This window comes from Scyliorhinus torazame, chromosome 25 (genome assembly GCF_047496885.1).
Source record: "Scyliorhinus torazame isolate Kashiwa2021f chromosome 25, sScyTor2.1, whole genome shotgun sequence".
Lineage (NCBI taxonomy): Eukaryota > Metazoa > Chordata > Chondrichthyes > Carcharhiniformes > Scyliorhinidae > Scyliorhinus > Scyliorhinus torazame.
Window position 1 is genome coordinate 25,341,084 of NC_092731.1, and position 22,561 is coordinate 25,363,644.

General features: G+C 52.9%; 1 protein-coding gene across 2 annotated transcripts; it reads right to left on the minus strand.

The window, feature by feature from the left end:
* Positions 1–276: 276 nt before the first annotated feature.
* On the minus strand, positions 277–21,129 carry yif1b (Yip1 interacting factor homolog B (S. cerevisiae)). 2 transcript variants are annotated; one of them, XM_072490211.1, is made up of 8 exons: positions 20,994–21,129; positions 12,784–13,010; positions 5,968–6,072; positions 4,865–4,943; positions 3,582–3,639; positions 2,338–2,493; positions 1,694–1,787; positions 277–1,023 (listed from the first exon to the last, which is right to left on the minus strand). In XM_072490211.1, the coding sequence occupies exons 1-8, from the start codon at positions 21,016–21,018 to the stop codon at positions 868–870; spliced, it is 900 nt and encodes a 299-aa protein (XP_072346312.1). In that variant the 5' UTR covers positions 21,019–21,129; the 3' UTR covers positions 277–867. The 2 variants fall into 2 exon arrangements, with proteins under 2 accessions (XP_072346312.1, XP_072346311.1); XM_072490210.1 differs by having other exon boundaries at positions 20,985–21,126.
* Positions 21,130–22,561: the final 1,432 nt, after the last annotated feature.

Below are 22,561 nucleotides of genomic sequence, written 5' to 3' on the forward strand. Positions count from 1 at the left end.
CGTTAACGAGTCACCATCTCTTCGACAACATGGTGGCCGGATGAGCACAGGCCTAGAGTTACGGTGCTGGCGACGACTGGGCCTGGAAGGTACAATGCGGTTAGCCTCGGGGATTTGCATTAAAACAACTTTGAATTGGTGCACAGTGAAGACGAGCTACTGGTGGGCCCCTTGAAACCACGTTATTGACCCCTGGGGCACTGCAGACTCCTGGTCGCTGGCTCCTGCAGTAGAAGACTTTCCCCTGAAACAATCCCAATAAAATTGCACAAGATATTATACTTTCCATATTTTATTTGCCCAACTTCAGTGTTTATAAATAGATATTTTAAAAAATTCCCACTGTGCGAACAGTGGAAAGTCAGCACAAAGCAGGAATGTCCACCAGCTTTTTCCTTCCGATCAGATTAGTTATCTGGGACGGACACATCACCGATGAACTTGTTGCGTTTCAGATTATACAGGCAGCTTAACAGAAAAAAGCCCAATATCCACAAAGGGAAAGGACATGACCCAGCGCCCCTTGGGGAGATGGACCTGTCCTGCATGTCCCCCGCTCCCCACACAGGGACATCATTTTACCTCCCCCTCCTCACGCTTTTGCACCCCCCACTACTCGGGGAGTTGGACCCCTCCTCTCAGCGAGATGTCTCCTTCCACATCGCCATGGGAGACGGCTAACCCCTCGGGGCAACAATACTGTCCTGCGTTTAACCCCAACCCACCCCCCAAACCGCTGGGATTTAGATTCCCCCAACTGTGCTCTCCCCTCAGCCCTACATTTGGGGGGGGGGGGGGGGGGGGGAGAAAGAGATGGACACTCCTCCAATCCCCATCCCCAGGGAACACAGAGGTAATCCAACTTTCCTATCTGACCAAGTGAAACGTGAGCCAGTACATGAAGACTGGTTGCACTGCGGCGATCGCCATGGTCAGGTACATGCGTAGCTGGTTCCTCGTGCCTCGCACCAGAACACCCTCGGCCGCAGCTTCAGACAGAATCTTCAGTCTCAACGTTCGAATCTGAAAAAATAAACATTGTGGATAGCGATGAGGATCGTCAGAGGATGCAGCAGGATATAGGTCGGTTGGAGACTTGGGCGGAGAGATGGCAGATGGGGTTTAATCCGGACAAAATGTGAGGTAATGCATTTTGGAAGGTCTAATACAGATGAGAAATATACAGTAAATGGCAGAACCCTTATGAGTATTGACAGGCAGAGGGATCTGGGTGTACAGGTCCATAGGTCACTGCAAGTGGCAATGTAGGTGGAGAAGGTGGTCAAGAAGGCATACGGTCATCGGCCGGAGCATTGAGTATAAAAACTGGCAAGTCATGCTGCAGCTGTATAGAACCATAAGTGTTCAATTCATTTTAAAAATAAATTTAGAGCACCCAATTATTTTTTTCCAATTAAGAGGCAATTTAGTGTGGCTATTCCACCTAACCTGCACATCCTTGGGTTATGGGGGTGAAACCCACCCAGTCACGGGGAGAATGTGCAAACTCCACACGGACTGTGACCCGGGGTACGGATTGAACCCGAGTCCTCAGCGCCGTGAGGCAGTGATGCTAACCACAATCCCTGAGAGTATCAGTACCTCACGGAAGGTCGTGGTGAAATGATATTGGTGGGTTAACATTTACAAGTTGTGAAGTGAACAGGGAAGCAAGTTAAATAATTAAACCCACCATGAACACCACAATTGAGATGCAGCACCAGCCCAGTGCAACGTAATATCCCGTTCTTCCAAAAATCAGCCCGGCCACGACTCCAGTGACCATCCTGTGGACAAGAAGTCAGACATTTGCATTAGCTGTGAGGCGAGATTGAATAAACTCGGTTTGTTCTCACTGGAACGATGGAGGTTGAGGGGCGACCTGATAGAGGTCCATAAAATTATGAGGGGCATTGACAGAGTGGATAGTCAGAGAATCTTTCCCAGAGTAGAGGGGTCAATTACTAGGGGGCATAGGTTTAAGGTGCGGGGGAAAGGTTTAGAGGAGATGTAGGAGGCAAGTTTAAAAAAAAAACAGAGGGTAATGGGTGCCTGGAACTCGCTGCCGGAGGAGGTGGTGGAAGCAGGGACAGTAGTGACGTTTAAGGGCATCTTGACAAATACATGAATAGGATGGGAATAAAGGGATACGGACCCAGGAAGTGTAGATTTTAGTTTAGATGGGCAGCATGGTTGGCGCAGGCTTGGAGGGCCGAAGGGCCTGTTCCTGTGCTGTACTTTTCTTTGTTCTTTATTTCACAAATGACTACAGACTCGCTTAACTGCGATGACACTGGTGCCCATAGACTCGCCCAAGTCCATCTCTCCCACACCTACCCGACATACTTGTATCCAGCAAAAGCGATGAGGTCGATGGTGGTCAGGTCTGTGTTCACTGTGACCAGGTAGAGGCTGAGCAGGATAGCCAGCACCTCAATGACCAGCCAGATTAATGCTGAGCTCGCCTGCATCCCCAACACCTCTGGCGAGAACCTGTGGGGAAGAGAAGTTTGTAAGTAAATGCTGTGTGTGCGCATAAGCTTCTGGCTGGAAACGTGGCACAATAAATAACTGGAGGTCGATACACTTTTATCATGCAGTGACAATGCAGATTTAATAATAATAATCTTATTATTGTCACAAGTAGGCTTATATTAACACTGCAATGAAGTTACTGTGAAAATCCCCTAGTCGCCACATTCCGACACCTGTTCGGGTACACAGAGGGAGAATTCAGAATGTCTAATTCACCTAACAGCACGTCTTTCAGGACTTACAGGAGGAAACCGGAGCACCCGGAGGAAACCCAGGCAGACACAGAGAGAACGTGCAGACTCCGCACAGACAGTGACCCAAGCCGGGAATCAAACCTGGGGCCTTGGAGCTGTGAAGCAACAGTGCTAACCTTGAATCCTTGGTCAATTCCAGTCACTCCGCGATGGAATTACTTCCCAACAGAATCCTCTCTCATACACTTCCCAGCACAATCAGCCAGAGAACAGCATTAAACCGCAACAGGTTTGTCACCGGCGTTGGCATGGCACATTGTTTTGGAATGGGAGAATGAACAAAATTGACTAACCACAATAAAGACTGACAAATGGAGGAAGTGTTTGAAGTAAGAAAGTGTTCCTCAGCTCTGACTGACTCAGTGGCGAGCATCCCCTGAGTCAGGAGATTGTGGGTTCAAGTCCTGCTCCAGAGACAGGAGCACGAAGATCTCGGCAACACTACAAGGGCGTGCCTTAGTACCGGGGGAGGGGGGGGGGGGGGGGGAGGGGGGGTTGCCACGTCTTTTGGGCGAGGCTTTGAACAGATCCTGAATGCTGCGATTGTGGTAGATTACTCTGTGCAAACTGGCTTCTGCGTTTCCCACATGACAATATTTCAAAAGTACTTCATTGACTGTAAAGCACTTTGAGATGTCCTACTGTCACGCAGGTTCTTTTTCAATGCCCACAACCCATCCCACTTCTGAAACGTAAATGTAAAAACATGAATGACGTTGAATGCCAAAGGCCATTCGAATTAAACACCGGTTAGAACAGAAAGTGGGAATGGTGAGACAAGAGGATCCTCACCTGCTTTGAGTTCCAAGAGCAAATCCAGCTACCAGTAAATATGTGATAAGCGCCATTGCTGGAGAGAGAGAGAGAGAGAGAGAGAAGTGGACGGAGATTTGACAGAAGAGTCACAGTGCTGCAGCCCATTAAACCAGCCTGCAAGTCCATCGAGAATATGTTTGTGACCTTCTTTCACAACATTGCAATCACCAACCAATCGAAATGCGTGGTCACACAATCAAATACAACAAGCCTTGCTTAAGCGTAACAGCAAGTCTCTGCCCTGCCCACATTCCGAGGGCTCAATGCGCAAATGCACAGCCACGTGTGTGACTGAGCCGCACAGACCCACTTTCCAATCCTGGTCCGTGGCCTGTTAACGGATTTCAGCCAGGATGGGAGCACTAAAATTCAGTGCAAGTGAATGAAACGGCCAGAGGTCCCATTCCCTTTTTTGTTATAAATTTAGAGTGCCCAATTCATTTTTCCAATTAAGGAGCAATTTGGTGTGGCCAATCCACCTATCCTGCACATCTTTGGGTTTTGGGGGCGAAACCCATGCAAACACGGGGAGAATGTGCAAACTCCATACAGACAGTGATCCAGAGCTGGGATCGAACCTGGGACCTCGACGCTGTAAGGCAACAATGCTGACCACTGCGCCACCGTGCTGCCCAGAGTTCCCATTCCCGATTGCTATCCACTGTACGAGTGGACGGTGGGTGGGATTGGACTCTGGGGTAATGTTGTACACGGATAGCTAATATGCTGACCAGCGCAGTTGTGAAGGTATCAGAGGGCGGCAGGCGCACTAGTAGCTGTAATTCCGAGACTTTGCAAATCGACCAGAAACGCAGATCCCCCTCAGGAAATCTTGCCAGAACAAAGCCAGTCTCACATTGTTTGGGGGCGGGGGGGGGCAGACCAACTGCTCAGGGAGTGCGGAACCCTCTCCGTGACCTGCAAATGACTCACAAGTCACCCTCTCCGAAGACTATGGGGTAAAATCTCCCTCCAGTGGCAGGGGTATCCATCACTGGTGCGTGGATTGAACCTCACAAATATGTTGATCATAATAAACAGAAAAGGAAAATACTGCAGATGCTGGAATTCTGAAATAAAAGCAGAGAATGCTGAAAATACTCAGCAAGTCTGGCACCACCTGCACAGAGAGAAACAGAGCTAGCGTTTCAGATCTGTGACCTTTCATCAGAACTGGGTTGATTAGAGTGTCAGCCCCTTTCCTCACCCAATCCAGAAATACCTCATGAAACTGATTCAGACTATAGATAGTAACCTACCTGGAATATATAAATCAGGAGCATTCACTTCGACTCGAGGGGCCACAGGGCTGTCTTGCTGGTATCGTACTTCCCAATTCTGTCCCACAGAATTAAACCAACAATTAGATCGCTGACAATCAGTGCATAACCAACACAAATTGAATGGGAAAGAAAACCTCCTCTCGGTCACTTCAGGAGAAAGTTTACAAACATACAAATTAGGAGGATCACCCTGGAGACCCCGAGGAACACCTGCATGCCTAGTTGTGCCTTATAGCGCCAGGGACCCGAGGATCACCCTGGAGACCCCGAGGAACACCTGCATGCCTGGTTGTGCCTTATAGCGCCAGGGACCCGATTTTGATTCCCACTTCGGGTGTCTGTCTGTGTGGAGTTTGCACTTTCTCCCCCTGTCTGCGTGGGTTTCCTCCGGTTTCCTCGCACAGTCCACAGATGATCAGGTTAGGTGGATTGGCCACGCTAAACTGCCCCCTGGTGTCTGAGGATGTGCATGTTAGTTGCGGTTATGGGATTATGGGGATAGGACGGGAGAGTGGTCCTAGGTGGGGTGCTCTTTCAGACGGTTGGTGCAGACTCAACAGGCCGAATGGCCTCCTTCTGTGCTGTAGAGATTCTGTGTATGGCTGTCAGGCTCAATTTTCCCTTCTAAGGTGTCCCTGTTGGTGCTCCAGCGTCATCACATTATTGCCCCAATGCTCATGCTACCAAGCAGAGACATGGTGCCGTGCGAGAAGTATCCACGTCCCTCCAAAATGTGACTCCATTTTCCTGTTGCTCGGTGAAAATCACAGTGAATGGTTTCTTGCCACTGGAAACGGTATTTAACAAAGCAATTGTGCAACAACTGCAAATCTGTCCTTGAGAACTGATCAAGTTGGTGAACCCATTCTCAGTGTCTCCCAGGAACCACTGACTGACGAGCGCAACGTGCGCCTCTCCCCCAACAATGCAACAAAGATTTACAAATCCCTTCACCCATGGGAAGGTTCAGTGAGCTTCAAGGCTTCAGCATTCGAACCGCCGTGTTACACGCGACATCTCTGTTTTCTTGATTAATGCCCCTTTCAGCTGAATCATCAGTGAAAGGTCACCTCCCTTACCTGGTGCATGTAGGGAAAGATGAGCAGTCCCAGTTTCTTCCCGACATAAATGGTGTCCACAGCAAAATAATATTTCAATTTGCTCACCGGAATAAATCGATCAATCTGCAGAAGTCAAGGGTAAAGGGTTCAGTCACTTTCCTTTACATGGCTATCAGAATCAGACAGGGGGTTAAGAAGCAAAATGTAGAATGAAAAGTACCAATGATATGAAACCATTTTAGTCAATCTGTACAATATTGATGCTGAGGAACTGAAGGTAATGGCATGCTCAAATGATCCCTCGACTGGGTGGGATCTGGGCCTGAGGATTTCTGGGTCAGGTCACCTAAGTTGAGAGCTAATCAGGCTCTGGCATCGAAGGAATCAGATATACTCCTATAAGGTGGGACATCAGAGTGTTAAACCCTCCCAAACCCATATACAGAGCAGTCCCATTGAGGGTTGGCAAGATGTGGCGTGACTGGGGGCATGCAGCTAGCCAGGCCACTTACACTGCGGTCACCCATGGGTATGGTTGCCAATCCCGCGGTTAGAATGCGGTCGTTTTTCGGTACACTGTACCTGGGCTGATTGGCAGGAGGTAGGATGGTGAAGCTAGTGGGTACTGGCCTCAGAGTTACAATCTCACTGGGGTACATTCCAGGATTCTCATAGACACTGCTGGGGCAGAAGCTGAGGGCGTTCATTTTGCTGGTGGATGTTACCAGTGCTTTATCACAACAAGGAATATGTCTGATACCTTCGACCCGGGATTCTCCATTCACTCCTTCCGCTTTCTCTCATTTTCTGTAAAAGCAGCTACATGCCTGACCCCACTTTGGACTGGAATCTCAAGGAAGCATCTCTTCCTTTTCTTCAAATGACATAGGGACAAGCTCAAAGAATGCCGCAATGAATTGACTAACTCACCTTCACAGAATGACTCCCCACAAACTGACCATCTAGCTTTGAATATATATTGTTTTTTTTAAAAAAAAAAATTTTATTCAAATTTTTCGGCCAAACAAAACAGTACAAAGGTTTTTCCCTTTTTACAGCAACAAAACAATATCAATAACAGCGACCGTTTTTTAACAAATAAGTAAAGATTATATATACTAAATGGCAACTGCCATAATAAAAATAATAACTCTCCCAAATAATAAAATCAAACAATCCAATATACATAACCAAGTACAAATATCTATACATAAACACCCCTGAGGACCCGCCCGGGCCCTCCCCCCCCCCCCCACCACCGTTGAAAGCACATGCACCACCCCCACCCAGAACCCCTGCAGTGCTGGGCATGACCAAAACATGTGGGTGTGGTTTGCCAGGCAGCTCGAGCATCTCCCACACCTATCCTCTACCCCGAAAAATTTACTGAGCCTTGCTCCGGTCATATGCGCCCTGTGCAAAACCTTGAATTGTATCAGGCTAAGCCTGGCGCACAAGGACGAAGAGTTCACCCTACGTAGGGCATCTGCCCACAGCCACTCTTCAATCTCTTCCCCCAGCTCTTCTTCCCATTTTCCCTTCAGCTCATCCACCATGATCTCCCCCTCGTCTCTCATTTCCTGTATATATCTGACACCCTACCATCCCCCACCCATGTCCCCGAAATCACTCTATCCTGAATCTCCTGCGTCGGGAATTCCCTCACCTGTTGCCTCGCAAAAGCCCTCAGTTGCATGTACCGAAATGCAACCCATATTTTTCCGTCAGTGCTCCCAGACTCGCAAACGTCCCGTCTAAGAACAGATCCCTCAATTGCACAATCCCAGCTCTCTGCTATGCTCTAAATCCCCCATCTATTCTCCCCGGGACAAACCTATGATTATTTCTTATCGGGGACCGCACCGAGGCTCCCGTCATTCCCCTATGCCGTCTCCACTGCCCCCAAATTTTCAGTGTTGCCACCACCACTGGACTTGTGGTGTATTTCTTCGGGGTGAACGGCAACGTCGCCAGTGCTTGTAGGCTGGTTCCTTTGCAGGACGCCATCTCCAATCTCTTCCACGCCGCTCCCTCCCCTTACACACCATTGAGACATTGGCGGCCCAATAGTACTCACTTAAGTTCGGAAGTGCCAGTCCCCCCTATCCCTGCTACGCTGCAAAAAAACCCTCCTCACTCTCGGGGTCTTCCCAGCCCACACAAAACTCATGACACTTTTTTCAATTTTCTTGAAAAAAGCCTTCGTGACCATCACCGGGAGGCACTGAAACACAAAAAGGAATCTCGGGAGGACTACCATTTTGACCGCCTGCACCCTACCCACCAGTGACAGGGGCACCATGTCCCATCTCTTAAAATCCTCCATCTATTCCACCAATTGTGTTAGATTAAGCCTATGTAAGGTTCCCCAACTCCTGGCTATCTGAATCCCTAAGTACCGGAAATCTTGTTACCTTCCTCAGCGGTAAATCATCTATTCCCCTGCTCTGCTCCCCCGAATGCACCACAAACAACTCACTCTTCCCCATATTCAATTTGTACCCCGAGAATTCCCCAAACACCCAGAGTGTCCGCATTATCTCAGGCATCCCCTCCACCGGGTCCGCAACATACAGCAATAAATCATGTGCATACAATGATACCCGGTGTTCTTCTCCTCCCCTGAGTACTCCTCTCCACTTCCTGGAGCCCCTCAGTGCTATGGCCAGGGGCTCAATTGCCAATGCAAACAGTAACGGAGCCAGGGGACACCCTTGCCTCGTCCCTCTATAAAGACGGAAGTAGTCAGACCTCTGCCTGTTCGTGACCACACTTGCCACCGGGGCCCTATATAGCAGCTGTACCCATCCAATAAACCCTTCTCCAAAACCAAATCTCCTCAACACTTCCCACAGATAGTCCCACTCCACTCTGTCGAATGCTTTCTCGGCATCCATCGCCACCACTATCTCTGCCTCCCCCTCTGGTGGGGGCATCATCATCACCCCTAGCAGCCTCCGTATGTTCGTGTTCAGCGGTCTCCCCTTAATGAACCCAGTTTGATCCTCGTGGACCACCCCCGGGACACAGTCCTCTATCCTCATCGCCATCACCTTGGCCAGGAGCTTAGCATCTACGTTCAAAAGGGAAATGGGCCTGTAGGACCCACACTGCAGCGGGTCTTTTTCCTTCTTCAAAAGTAGCGATATCGTCGCCTCTGACATAGTCGGGGGCAACTTCCTCCTTTCCCTGGCCTCATTAAAGGTTCTCGCAAAAGCGGGGCCAGTAGGTCCATATATTTCCTATAAAATTCCACCAGGAACCCATCCGGTCCCGGGGCCTTCCCCGCCTGCATGCTCCCAATCCCCTTTACCACCTCCTCCATCTCAATCTGTGCTCCCAGTCCCGCCCTCTCCTGCTCCTCCACCTTCGGGAATTCCAGCTGATCCAGGAAACATATCATTCCCTCCTTCCCTTCCGGGGCTGAGCCTTATATAACCTCTCATAGAATGCTTTGAACACCCCGTTCACTCTCTCCGCTCCCCGTTCCATCTCTCCCGCCTCATCTCTCACCCCACCTATCTCCCTCGCCGCTCCCCTCTTCCTCAATTGGTGGGCCAGTAGCCGACTCGCCTTCTCTCCATACTCATACTGTACACCCTGTGCCCTCCTCCACTGTGCCTCTGCCTTACCCGTGGTCAGCAGGTCAAATTCCACATGTAACCTTTGTCTTTCCCTGTACAGTCCCTCCTCCGGTGCCTCTGCATATTGCCTGTCCACCCTCAGATGTTCTCTCAACAATCGCTCCCTTTCTTTACCCTCTTGCTTCCCTTTATGTGCCCTTATGGATATCAGTTCCCCTCTGACCACCGCCTTCAACGCCTCCCAGACCACTCCCACCTGAACCTCTCCGTTGTTATTAAGCTCCAAGTACCTTTCGATACACCCCCTCACCCTTAGACATACCCCCTCATCCGCCAATAAGCCCATATCCATTCCCCAGAGTGGGTGCTGTTCTTTTTCCTCTCCTACCTCCAGATCTACCCAATGTGGAGCGTGGTCCGAAATGGCTATGGCCGTATACTCCGTCCCTGTCACCTTCGGAATCAGTGCCCTTCCCAAGACAAAAAAGTCTATCCCTGAATATACCTTGTGAACATAGGAGAAAAATGAGAACTCTTTACTCCTAGGCCTAATAAATCTCCAGGGGTCTACTCCTCCCATCTGCTCCATGAAGTCCTTGAGCACCCTGGCCGCTGCCGGCCTCCTCCCGGTCCTGGACCTCGACCGGTCCAGCCCTGGATCAAGCACCGTATTGAAGTCTCCCCCCATTACCAACTTTCCCGCCTCCAGGTCCGGGATACGCCCCAACATACGCCTCATAAAGTTTGCATCATCCCAGTTCGGGGCATATACGTTCACCAGAACAACCGCCTCCCCTTGCAATCTGCCACTCACCATCACATATCTACCCCCACTATGGTCTTTGCCTCAAACAGTACCCGTTTCCCCACTAAGATAGCCACCCCCCTATTCTTCGCATCTAAACCCGAATGAAACACCTGCCCCACCCATCCTTTACGTAGTCTGACCTGGTCTATCAGTTTCAGGTGCGTCTCCTGCAACATAACCACATCTGCCTTTAATTTCTTTAGGTGTGCGAGTACCCGTGCCCTTTTAATCGGCCCGTTCAGCCCTCTCACGTTCCACGTGATCAGCTGGGTTGGGGGGCTCTGGACTAGCCATCCCCTTTTTTAACCCAGCTCCTCACCCCGTTCCCACGTACCTGTATAGCCCACCGACGGTGCCCCCCAGTCTCGACCACCCCGTCCCATAACAGCTCCCCTTCTCCTTAGCAGCAGCAACCCAGTTAACACCCCCCCCCCCCCCCACCAACGAGGGGAAGAGAGAAAAGTTACAGGGTCGAACAATTAACAAATTGAAAAATCATCCCCCCCCCTTCCCCTTCCTCGCCCCACATAATCACCCCACCACTTTATCCCAGCAGCTCTTTCTCTCGCCAGACTATTCCAGCTTCTCGTCCACAATGAATGTCCACGCCTCTTCTGCCGTCTCAAAGTAGTGGTGCTTCCCTTGGTGTGTGACCCACAGTCTCGCCGGTTGCAACATTCCAAATTGAACCTTCTGTTTGTGAAGCATCGCCTTAGCCCGATTGAAACTTGCCCTCCTTCTCGCCACCTCCGCACTCCAATCCTGGTATACGCGGATCACCGCATTCTCCCGTCGGGGCCTCCGATCCCATTAGCGAGTGAAGCATCATGCTTACATATGCCCCGACGTCCGCCCCCTCTGCGCCTTCGGGAAGACCCAGGACTCTTTAAATTCTTCCTTCTCGAATTATTCTCCAGTGCTTCCAACCTCTCCACACACCTTTTGTGCTGTGCCTCGTGCGTCTCTGTCTTCACCACCAGGCCCTGTATTTCATCTTCGTTTTCAGCAGTCTTTGCCTCCACGACCCGAAGCTCCAGCTCCTGGGTCCTCTGCTCCTCCTTTAGCCCTTCAATCGCCTGTAATATCGGGGCCAACACCTCCTTCTTCAACTCCTTCTTCAGCTCTTCCACACAGCGCCGCAGGAACTCTTGTTGCTCCGGGCCCCATAACAAACGGCCACCTACCGACGCCATCTTGCTTCGAGCTTCCCTTCCTTGCCGCTGCTCCAGAGGATCTTCTGCAATCCGGCCGCTATCCTCTCCTTTTTCCATGTGTATCCGGGGGGGATTCCCTTCTGGTTTACCGCACAGTGTTTTTGCCCGTTTAAATTGCCGTTGGGGCTCCTATTAAGAGCCCAAAAGTCCGTTCCAACGGGAGGTGCCGAAACGTGCGACTCAGCTGGTCATTGCCGCACCCGGAAGTCCCTTGAATATATATTGTTAATGCCTCGTTAACAAATGAAGCCTTTGGGCTGGATCTCGCTGGCCTTCCCGCTGGTGGTGGGATCTTCCAGGCCCGCAAAGAGGTGGCCCCAGCGGCGGGACGGGCTAGCCACTGACCTCGACGGGATCGGGAGATCCTGCCGGCGGCCACTGGTGAGTCTCCTCTGCCATCGGAGAGCACCCCGCCGGGAGGGGAGGGAAAACCCCGCCCTGTGTCTCAGAAGATGACGGGAATGTCCATTTTACACCAGTACAAACGGATTTTGGTTTAAAGTGCGTCGCTCAGTTGTAATTCATTCTTGGACTCTTTCTGGAAAAATGGTTAAGAATTCCTGAAACATCTCTCTCTCTCTCCATTCAAACTGAAGCAAACATGCCATTTTCTCTTTCTTTCTCTCCGCCACTTTCCTTTCGAAGTCAACAGTTTACCAAGGTTAGAGTTCTGCGGCCACCCATTGGAATTTACCAGATAGAAGGAGACTTGCACCCACTTTGCAGCTTCATCCAAAACCCTGCTGTCCACCTCCTAACTTGTCCTGTGCCGTTTATTTATTGCTGATCTATATATTGGCTCCCAATCCGGCAACGGTTCAGGTAAAACGTTCCTCATCGGGGCAGCATGTGGCACAGTGGTTAGCACTGGGACTGCGGCGCTGAGGACACGGGTTTGAATTCCGGCCCTGGGTCACTGTCCGTGTGGAGTTTGCACATTCTCCCCGTGTCTGCGTGGGTATCACCCCCACAGCCCCAAGATGTGCAGGGTAGGTGGATTGGCCATGCTAAATTGTCCCTTAATTGGAAAAAAACAATTGGGTACTCTAAATTTATTTCAAATCACCACCAGTCAGCTCTCCACATCAAAGGGGAAAGATGGTCACCTTAGACTACGGCGACTTTACTGCATCAAGTTAAACAGAATCTCAACAGAAAGTTAAAAACATCAAAGCAAAATGTGATTAATGGGGTCAACAAAACAGCCCCCCCCACCCCCCCGGCTTACATTTTGATCGACAATGTTTTTGCCCTGGCTGGCTAAACTGCTGCCATAAGCCATTGCCAGGTTAGACACCACGGGGTCGCTGAGGAAGCCCTCTCCCGAGAGGCCAAAGCCTGTGCTGCTGCCCTCATATCCTGCTCCTGGGGGATCCATATTCCCGCTGGTGTCTTCAAAGAGGTGGCTGGGGTTTCCCTCGACGTGCATCGGCCCCCTCGTTCTTGTCTTGGCAGCTGAAATAGAAAGCGACAGAATAAGCTGACTGTTGTAACCAGCCTATGAATTCAGATCATCCACAGCCTTTTGAGCCAAAACAATAAAGAGTCATCTTCTGTAGACAGGGGTCATACCAAGCTGTAGAATGTTCTCACCACCCCTCCCACCACCATCACCGTAACACAGAAGCTGGATGAATTTCAGAGATCCCTAGAAATGGGTTAAAAGCAGTGAAATTCATCAGGAGCACCCCCCCCACCAAATGAAACGAGCAACAAAGCAATTATTTACCATGTCAGCACAGAGACTTTATTTTTAAATTGGGCCACCCCACAGTATATGAATTTGGACTTTCTTTTACCAAGCGACTGCTGCACAGTCTCCCGGCTGAGACACGTTAAACTGAAGCCCTGTCTGCTCACTAGGGTCCATGCAAAGACCCCATAATACTATTTCGAAGATGGGCAAAGGTCTCCCCGATGACCTGAGCAATATTCATTCCTCGGCCAACATCGCCAACGATTATCCAGCCATTATCACATTGCTGATTGTGCGAGCTTGCTGTGCACAAATGCACCTCCACATTTCCTACATAACAACAATGACTAGGCTTCAAAAAACCTCATTGTCTGTAAAGTACTATGGAACCTCCTGAGGTTGTGAGAGCAGCCATAAACCGAACTGGACCAGCAGTATAAATACGGTGGCTCCAAAGAGCAGGTCAGAGGCTGGGAATCCTGTGGATTCCCCAGAGCCTGTCCACCATCTACAAAACAAAAGTCAGGAGCGTGATGGACTTGTGATCCACTTGCCTGGATGAGCTCAGCTCCAACAACACTCGAGAAGCTTGACATCATCCAGGACAAAGCAGCCCCGCTTGATGCGCACCCCTTCCACAAACATTCAAACCCTCCAACACCGACGCACAGTGGCAGCCGTGTGGACCATCTACAAGATGCACTGCAGTAACTCACCAAGGCTCCTTAGACAGGCACTTTCCAAACTCACAACCATTACCATCTAGAAGGACAAGAGCAGCAGATACCTGGGAACCCCACCACCTGGAGGTTCCCCTGCAAGTCACTCAACATCCTGACTTGGAAATATATAGACCGTTCCTTCACTGTCGCTGGGTCAAAATCCTGGAACTCCCTCCCCAACAGCACAGTGGGTGTACCTGCACCACATGGATTGCAGCGGCTCAAGAAAGGGGCTCACCACCACCTTTGAGGGTAACTGGGAATGGGCAATAAATGCTGGCCTAGCCAGCAATGGCCACATCCCATAAATGAACAAAAAAAAAATATATGCAAGTCTTCCTGGTTTACTGAATATCATCAGAGCCATGTATAGTCTCCAAAATATATAATTAAGATTTGGATTCCCTGAACACTTGTTCCCAAAGGAAGGTAAGAGGACTGGAAGTGGGTACAAGTCCATGAAGGAGGATTATACAGGATGTCTGGGGGTCCCCGAAGAGTTCTGCGTTTGGGAAATACGTTTATTCAATATAAGATACCTGTTCCAGGGTGGATGGCTCAGGTGGAGAGCAAGCATAAATATCAGCAGACCTTGGCAAAAAAAAAAAGGGCTGCTCTTGGAGAATGGTGGATGGTGAGATGGTCAATAGAGAAAGGGGGAAGTCCAGACGTATGGTCCCACACAGTTAAAGTATCTAGCACAGAAATAGGCCATTCAGATCAAGTGGTCTAGTCCAATGTTTAGTCGTCACACAAGCTCTTCCCCTTCATCATGTCCTATCAGCATATCCTTCTATTCCTGTCTCCCTCATGTACTTATCTAGATATCCCTTAAATATATTTTTCCTTCATGGTAGCAATTTCCAAATTATTGCCACTCTCTGGGAAAGGTTGTTCCTACTGAGTTCCCACCTGAATTTGTTAAAGGTCTCCTCAGGTCTCTCTCTTTTTCTGTCTGTCTGTCCCCCCACAGATCTCTCCCTCTCTGTCCCCCACAGGTTTCTCTCTCTCTGTCCCCATGGGTCTTTCTCTGTCCCCCCACAAGTTTCTACACCCAACGTATCAAACTTGGACAAGCTAAATGAATGGGCAAGATCATGGCAGATGGATTCGAATGTGAAAAAGTGTGAAGCTCTCCACTTTGGTAGAAAAAAACTGAAAGACAGGGGGCTGGATTCTCCGATTTAGTGACTACGTTGACGCCAAAATCAGCACAGAACCCATCACCGATCCTGGCAAGTGGAGAGTATTCCATCACACTCCTGATTTGTGCCTTGTAGATGGCGGACAGGCTTTGTACGTGTCTGGGGGGGGGGGGTTCAGGAGGGAAGATACTCGCAGGATTCCCAGTCTCTGACCTGCTGATGTATGGCTGGTCCAATTCAGCGTCTGGTCAGTGGTAACCCCCATGGTATCCATTGATAGCATGTTCTCTCCTCCAATATGGGGTCCAGCATACCCCATTTGCCCCTCAGTCTGAGGTGGGGCAGGGTGATATCACTTGTACTCCATGCCCTCAATCTGGGTGAGGCATTCTCCAGGCTATCCCAACCTCCCCTTCCCCTCAGTATGGGAGCGGGGCATCCCTAGGATATCCCACTCCCCAGTCTTCAAGGGTGTCACTGGAATATCCCATTTCTCTCACACAGCAAGGGTGGGGGTGAGCTGTGTAGTTTCATTTCCCTCAGTGGGGGGGGGGGTCAACTGAGGGGTTGTTTCTGGGCTATGCTGCTCACTAGTCTTGGGATAGATCAGTTTTGGAAGGGGGTGAAGATGGTCTCTGGAAAGTACCATTTCCCTCCGGAGGGGACGAAAGGGGGGATCTGTGGTCAATGCCACTTCCTAGTCTGGGGGTGGATCCATGGGTGATGTCGCTTCCTAGTCTGGGGGGATGCCACTTCCTAGTCTGGAGGGGAGTCCGTGGGCAATGCCACTTACTAGTCTGAGGGGGGTCTGTGGGCAATGCCACTTCCTAGTCTGGGGGTGGGGGGTCTGTGGGCAATGCCACTTTCCAGTCTGGGGGGGGGGGGGGGGGGGGGGAGAGAATTCGTGGGCAATGTCACTTCCTAGTCTGAGGAGGGGGTCTGTGGGCGATGCCACTTCCTAGTCTGGGGGTCTGTGGGCGATGTCACTTCCTAGTCTGGGGGGGGGGGGGCAGTCTGTGGGCAATGCCACTTCCTCATCTGGGGGGGGGGCTGTGGCCAATGCCACTTCCTAGTCTAGGGGGGTGGTCTGTGGGCGATGCCACTTCCTAGTCTGGAGGGGGTCTATGGGTGATGCCAGTTCCTCATCTGAGGCGGGGGGGGGGGGGTCAGTGGGCAATGCCACTTCCTAGTCTGGAGGGGATGGGTCTGTGGGCGATGCTACTTCCTAGTCTGGGGGGGGCGGTCTGTGGGCAATGCCACTTCCTAGTCCAGGGGGGGTCTGTGAGCAATGCCACTTCCTACTCTGGGGGGTCAGTGAGAAATGCCACTTTCTAGTCTGGGGAGGGGTTCAGTGGGCAATGCCACATCCTAGTCTGGGGGAGGGTCAGTGGGCAATGCCACATCCTAGTCTGGGGGGGGGGGGTCAGTGGGCAATGCCACTTCCTAGTCTGGGGGGGGGGGTCAGTGGGCAATGCCACTTCCTAGTCTGGGGGGGGGTTCAGTGGGTAATGCCACTTCCTAGTCTGGGGAGGGGTTCAGAGGGCAATGCCACATCCTAGTCTGGGGGGGGGGGGTCAGTGAGCAATGCCACTTTCTAGTCTGGGGGGGCAGTGGGCAATGCCACTTCCTAGTCTGGGGGGGGTCAGTGGGCAATGCCACATCCTAGTCTTGGGGGGGGGGTCAGTGGGCAATGCCACATCCTAGTCTTGGGGGGGGGTCAGTGGGCAATGCCACATCCTAGTCTTGGGGGGGGGTCAGTGGGCAATGCCACATCCTAGTCTTGGGGGGGGTCAGTGGGCAATGCCACTTCCTAGTCTGGGGAGGGGTTCAGAGGGCAATGCCACATCCTAGTCTGGGGGGGAGGGGTCAGTGAGCAATGCCACTTTCTAGTCTGGGGGGGCAGTGGGCAATGCCACTTCCTAGTCTGGGGGGGGGGGTCAGTGGGCAATGCCACATCCTAGTCTTGGGGGGGGTCAGTGGGCAATGCCACATCCTAGTCTTGGGGGGGGGGGGTCAGTGGGCAATGCCACTTCCTAGTCTGGGGAGGGGTTCAGTGGGTAATGCCACTTCCTAGTCTGGGGAGGGGTTCAGAGGGCAATGCCACATCCTAGTCTGGGGGGGGGGGGTCAGTGAGCAATGCCACTTTCTAGTCTGGGGGGGGGGGTCAGTGGGCAATGCCACATCCTAGTCTTGGGGGGGGGTCAGTGGGCAATGCCACATCCTAGTCTTGGGGGGGGGGGTCAGTGGGCAATGCCACATCCTAGTCTTGGGGGGGGGGGTCAGTGGGCAATGCCACTTCCTAGTCTGGGGGGGGGGGGTCAGTGGGCAATGCCACTTCCTAGTCTGGGGGGGGGGGTCAGTGGGCAATGCCACATCCTAGTCTTGGGGGGGGGGTCAGTGGGCAATGCCACATCCTAGTCTTGGGGGGGGGGGTCAGTGGGCAATGCCACATCCTAGTCTTGGGGGGGGGGTCAGTGGGCAATGCCACTTCCTAGTCTGGGGGGGGGGGTCAGTGGGCAATGCCACTTCCTAGTCTGGGGGGGGGGGTCAGTGGGCAATGCCACATCCTAGTCTGGGGGGGGGGGTCAGTGGGCAATGCCACATCCTAGTCTGGGGGGGGGGTCAGTGGGCAATGCCACTTCCTAGTCTGGGGGGGGTCAGTGGGCAATGCCACTTCCTAGTCTGGGGGGGGGTTCAGTGGGTAATGCCACTTCCTAGTCTGGGGAGGGGTTCAGAGGGCAATGCCACATCCTAGTCTGGGGGGGGGGGGTCAGTGAGCAATGCCACTTTCTAGTCTGGGGGGGCAGTGGGCAATGCCACTTCCTAGTCTGGGGGGGGTCAGTGGGCAATGCCACATCCTAGTCTTGGGGGGGTCAGTGGGCAATGCCACATCCTAGTCTTGGGGGGGGGGTCAGTGGGCAATGCCACATCCTAGTCTTGGGGGGGGGGTCAGTGGGCAATGCCACATCCTAGTCTTGGGGGGGGTCAGTGGGCAATGCCACTTCCTAGTCTGGGGAGGGGTTCAGTGGGTAATGCCACTTCCTAGTCTGGGGAGGGGTTCAGAGGGCAATGCCACATCCTAGTCTGGGGGGGGGTCAGTGAGCAATGCCACTTTCTAGTCTGGGGGGGCAGTGGGCAATGCCACTTCCTAGTCTTGGGGGGGGGGGTCAGTGGGCAATGCCACATCCTAGTCTTGAGGGGGGGTCAGTGGGCAATGCCACATCCTAGTCTTGGGGGGGGGTCAGTGGGCAATGCCACTTCCTAGTCTGGGGAGGGTTTCAGTGGGTAATGCCACTTCCTAGTCTGGGGAGGGGTTCAGAGGGCAATGCCACACCCTAGTCTTTGGGGGGGGGGTCAGTGAGCAATGCCACTTTCTAGTCTTGGGGGGGGGGTCAGTGGGCAATGCCACATCCTAGTCTTGGGGGGGGGGGTCAGTGGGCAATGCCACATCCTAGTCTTGGGGGGGGTCAGTGGGCAATGCCACATCCTAGTCTTGGGGGGGGTCAGTGGGCAATGCCACTTCCTAGTCTGGGGAGGGGTTCAGTGGGTAATGCCACTTTCTAGTCTGGGGAGGGGTTCAGAGGGCAATGCCACATCCTAGTCTGGGGGGGGGGTCAGTGAGCAATGCCACTTTCTAGTCTGGGGGGGGCAGTGGGCAATGCCACTTCCTAGTCTGGGGGGGGGTCAGTGGGCAATGCCACATCCTAGTCTTGGGGGGGTCAGTGGGCAATGCCACATCCTAGTCTTGGGGGGGGTCAGTGGGCAATGCCACTTCCTAGTCTGGGGAGGGGTTCAGTGGGTAATGCCACTTCCTAGTCTGGGGAGGGGTTCAGAGGGCAATGCCACATCCTAGTCTGGGGGGGGTCAGTGAGCAATGCCACTTTCTAGTCTGGGGGGCAGTGGGCAATGCCACTTCCTAGTCTTGGGGGGGGGGGTCAGTGGGCAATGCCACATCCTAGTCTTGGGGGGGTCAGTGGGCAATGCCACATCCTAGTCTGGGGGGGGGGGTCAGTGGGCAATGCCACTTCCTAGTCTGGGGAGGGGTTCAGTGGGTAATGCCACTTCCTAGTCTGGGGAGGGGTTCAGAGGGCAATGCCACATCCTAGTCTGGGGGGGGGGTCAGTGAGCAATGCCACTTTCTAGTCTGGGGGGGGGTCAGTGGGCAATGCCACATCCTAGTCTTGGGGGGGGGGGTCAGTGGGCAATGCCACATCCTAGTCTTGGGGGGGGGGTCAGTGGGCAATGCCACATCCTAGTCTTGGGGGGGGGGTCAGTGGGCAATGCCACTTCCTAGTCTGGGGAGGGGTTCAGTGGGTAATGCCACTTCCTAGTCTGGGGAGGGGTTCAGAGGGCAATGCCACATCCTAGTCTGGGGGGGGGGGTCAGTGAGCAATGCCACTTTCTAGTCTGGGGGGGGGGTCAGTGGGCAATGCCACATCCTAGTCTTGGGGGGGGGTCGTCAGTGGGCAATGCCACATCCTAGTCTTGGGGGGGGGGGTCAGTGGGCAATGCCACATCCTAGTCTTGGGGGCGGGGGTCAGTGGGCAATGCCACTTCCTAGTCTGGGGAGGGGTTCAGTGGGTAATGCCACTGTCTAGTCTGGGGGGGGGGGACAGTGGGCAATCCCACTTCCTAGTCTGGGGGGGGGGCAGTGGGCAATGCCACATCCTAGTCTTGGGGGGGGGGGGTCAGTGGGCAATGCCACTTCCTAGTCTGGGGAGGGGTTCAGTGGGTAATGCCACTTTCTAGTCTGGGGAGGGGTTCAGAGGGCAATGCCACATCCTAGTCTGGGGGGGGGTCAGTGAGCAATGCCACTTTCTAGTCTGGGGGGGCAGTGGGCAATGCCACTTCCTAGTCTGGGGGGGGGTCAGTGGGCAATGCCACATCCTAGTCTTGGGGGGGGGTCAGTGGGCAATGCCACATCCTAGTCTTGGGGGGGGTCAGTGGGCAATGCCACTTCCTAGTCTGGGGAGGGGTTCAGTGGGTAATGCCACTTCCTAGTCTGGGGAGGGGTTCAGAGGGCAATGCCACATCCTAGTCTGGGGGGGGGGTCAGTGAGCAATGCCACTTTCTAGTCTGGGGGGCAGTGGGCAATGCCACTTCCTAGTCTTGGGGGGGGGGGGGTCAGTGGGCAATGCCACATCCTAGTCTTGGGGGGGGTCAGTGGGCAATGCCACATCCTAGTCTGGGGGGGGGGGTCAGTGGGCAATGCCACTTCCTAGTCTGGGGAGGGGTTCAGTGGGTAATGCCACTTCCTAGTCTGGGGAGGGGTTCAGAGGGCAATGCCACATCCTAGTCTGGGGGGGGGGTCAGTGAGCAATGCCACTTTCTAGTCTGGGGGGGGGGTCAGTGGGCAATGCCACATCCTAGTCTTGGGGGGGGGTCGTCAGTGGGCAATGCCACATCCTAGTCTTGGGGGGGGGGGGGTCAGTGGGCAATGCCACATCCTAGTCTTGGGGGCGGGGGTCAGTGGGCAATGCCACTTCCTAGTCTGGGGAGGGGTTCAGTGGGTAATGCCACTGTCTAGTCTGGGGGGGGGGGGAAGTGGGCAATCCCACTTCCTAGTCTGGGGGGGGGGGCAGTGGGCAATGCCACATCCTAGTCTTGGGGGGGGGGGTCAGTGGGCAATGCCACTTCCTAGTCTGGGGAGGGGTTCAGTGGGTAATGCCACATCCTAGTCTGTGTGTGTGTGTGGGGGGGGGGGTCTGTGGAATATCCCATCCCCCCCAGTCAGTCCCTGGGGGTAACGCCGCCGCCTCTACTCTTTCCGCTCGGCGCCGGCTTTCCGAACGAGGCCGCCAGAAGAACTTGCGGAGCCGCCATCGCATGGACAACCAATTTAAAGAAAGACTTGGGGGCCACGTACGTGACTTACGCTGTCTGAAGCGGCTGTTGTCCATCGCTTCACCGTCCCGCCCGCCGCTCGCGCTGGGCTCGGCCCCAACCGCTGAAGTCAGGGAGGGAGGGGGCGGGGCTCGCCGCTCGACAGCGGCCTCCGCCAATCGGCTGGGCGTCTTCCCGGCGGTGACGCAACGGCGCCCCCTCCCATCCCCTGCGTCGCCGCGGGACAAGGCGTACGCGCAGCACCCGCCCGCCTCTCCGGCGTCCGCTTTCCCAACCGCCGACACAAAATCCGGGGTGGGTGGGGGGTGTAATTAAAGGCCCAGGACCGGCGGAGAAAGCGGCCCGCGGCCGGCCAAGGGACAGGCCCCTTTAACAGGATCATCCCCCCCCCCTCCCCCGGCCCAGACTGTGTGGAGTGTCAATCACTGAGACTGAGTGACAGCCCAGGGAGGGCTTGCAGCACCACTTATCCTCCCAACCTGGGGAAAGAAAAGGTGCAAAGAAAAAAAAAGTCTGACAACTCCAACACCAGAATTAAGAAGCTCTAACGCTCAGGGAAGGTTGTTGGGGGTGTTTTCTCTATAAAACTCTGGAATGCACTGCCTGCAAGTGTGGTGGAGTCATAGAGGCCTACAGCTCTGCGCCGACAATAACATACATCGAAAATAGCAGGAGGAGGCCATTCGGCCCTTCGATCATGGCCGATCATCAAGTTCAATACCCTGATCCTGCCTGCCCCCACCCCCAAATCCCTTTAGCCCAAAGAGCTATGTTGAATTCCTTCTTAAAATTACACAATGTTTTCGCCTCAACTGCCTTCTGCGGGAGTGAATTCCACAGATTCACCACTCTCTGGGTGAAGACATTTCTCCTCGCCCCAGTCCCAAAAGGTTTATTACCCCTTATCCTCAAACTGTCACCCCTAGTTCTGGACTCCCCCACCATCGGGAACATTCTTTCTGAATCTATCCTGTCTAATCCTGTTAGAATTTTGTAAATTTCTATGAGATCCCCTCTCACTCTTCTAAACTCCAATGAATGTAATCTTGTGCTAATCCCATTTACCAGCACTTGTCCCAATCCTTGAATGTGACCGTGTTTCAAATGCTCATCATCCAGGTGCTTTTTGTGAGGTTTCCAGCCTCACCTACCTGCCCAGGCAGTGCATTCTAGATTCCCACCACCCTCTACGAGTGAAATTTCTTTTTCTCAAATCCCCTCGGAATCTCCTGTCCCTCACCCTAAAACTATGCCCCTTGTTATGGGCCCCTCAACCAACGGGAACAACTGTTTCCTATTTACCCTGTCCAAACCCCATATAATCTTGTACATCTCAATTGTTACACTCCCCTCCAATCGCCCCCCCCCCATCAACCTTCTCTGCTCCAAAGAAAACAATCCAAGTCTATCCAGTCCCTCTTCATAGCTTAGATAGGCAATATAGCCATCCTAGGCAATATATTGGTGAATCTCATCTGTATCCCTTCCAATGCAATAACTTCCTTCATAGTGAGGTGACCAGAACTGAACACAGTACTCCAGTTGTGGCCTAACGTTCTGTTACATAACCTTCTTGCCCTTATATTCTATGCCATGACT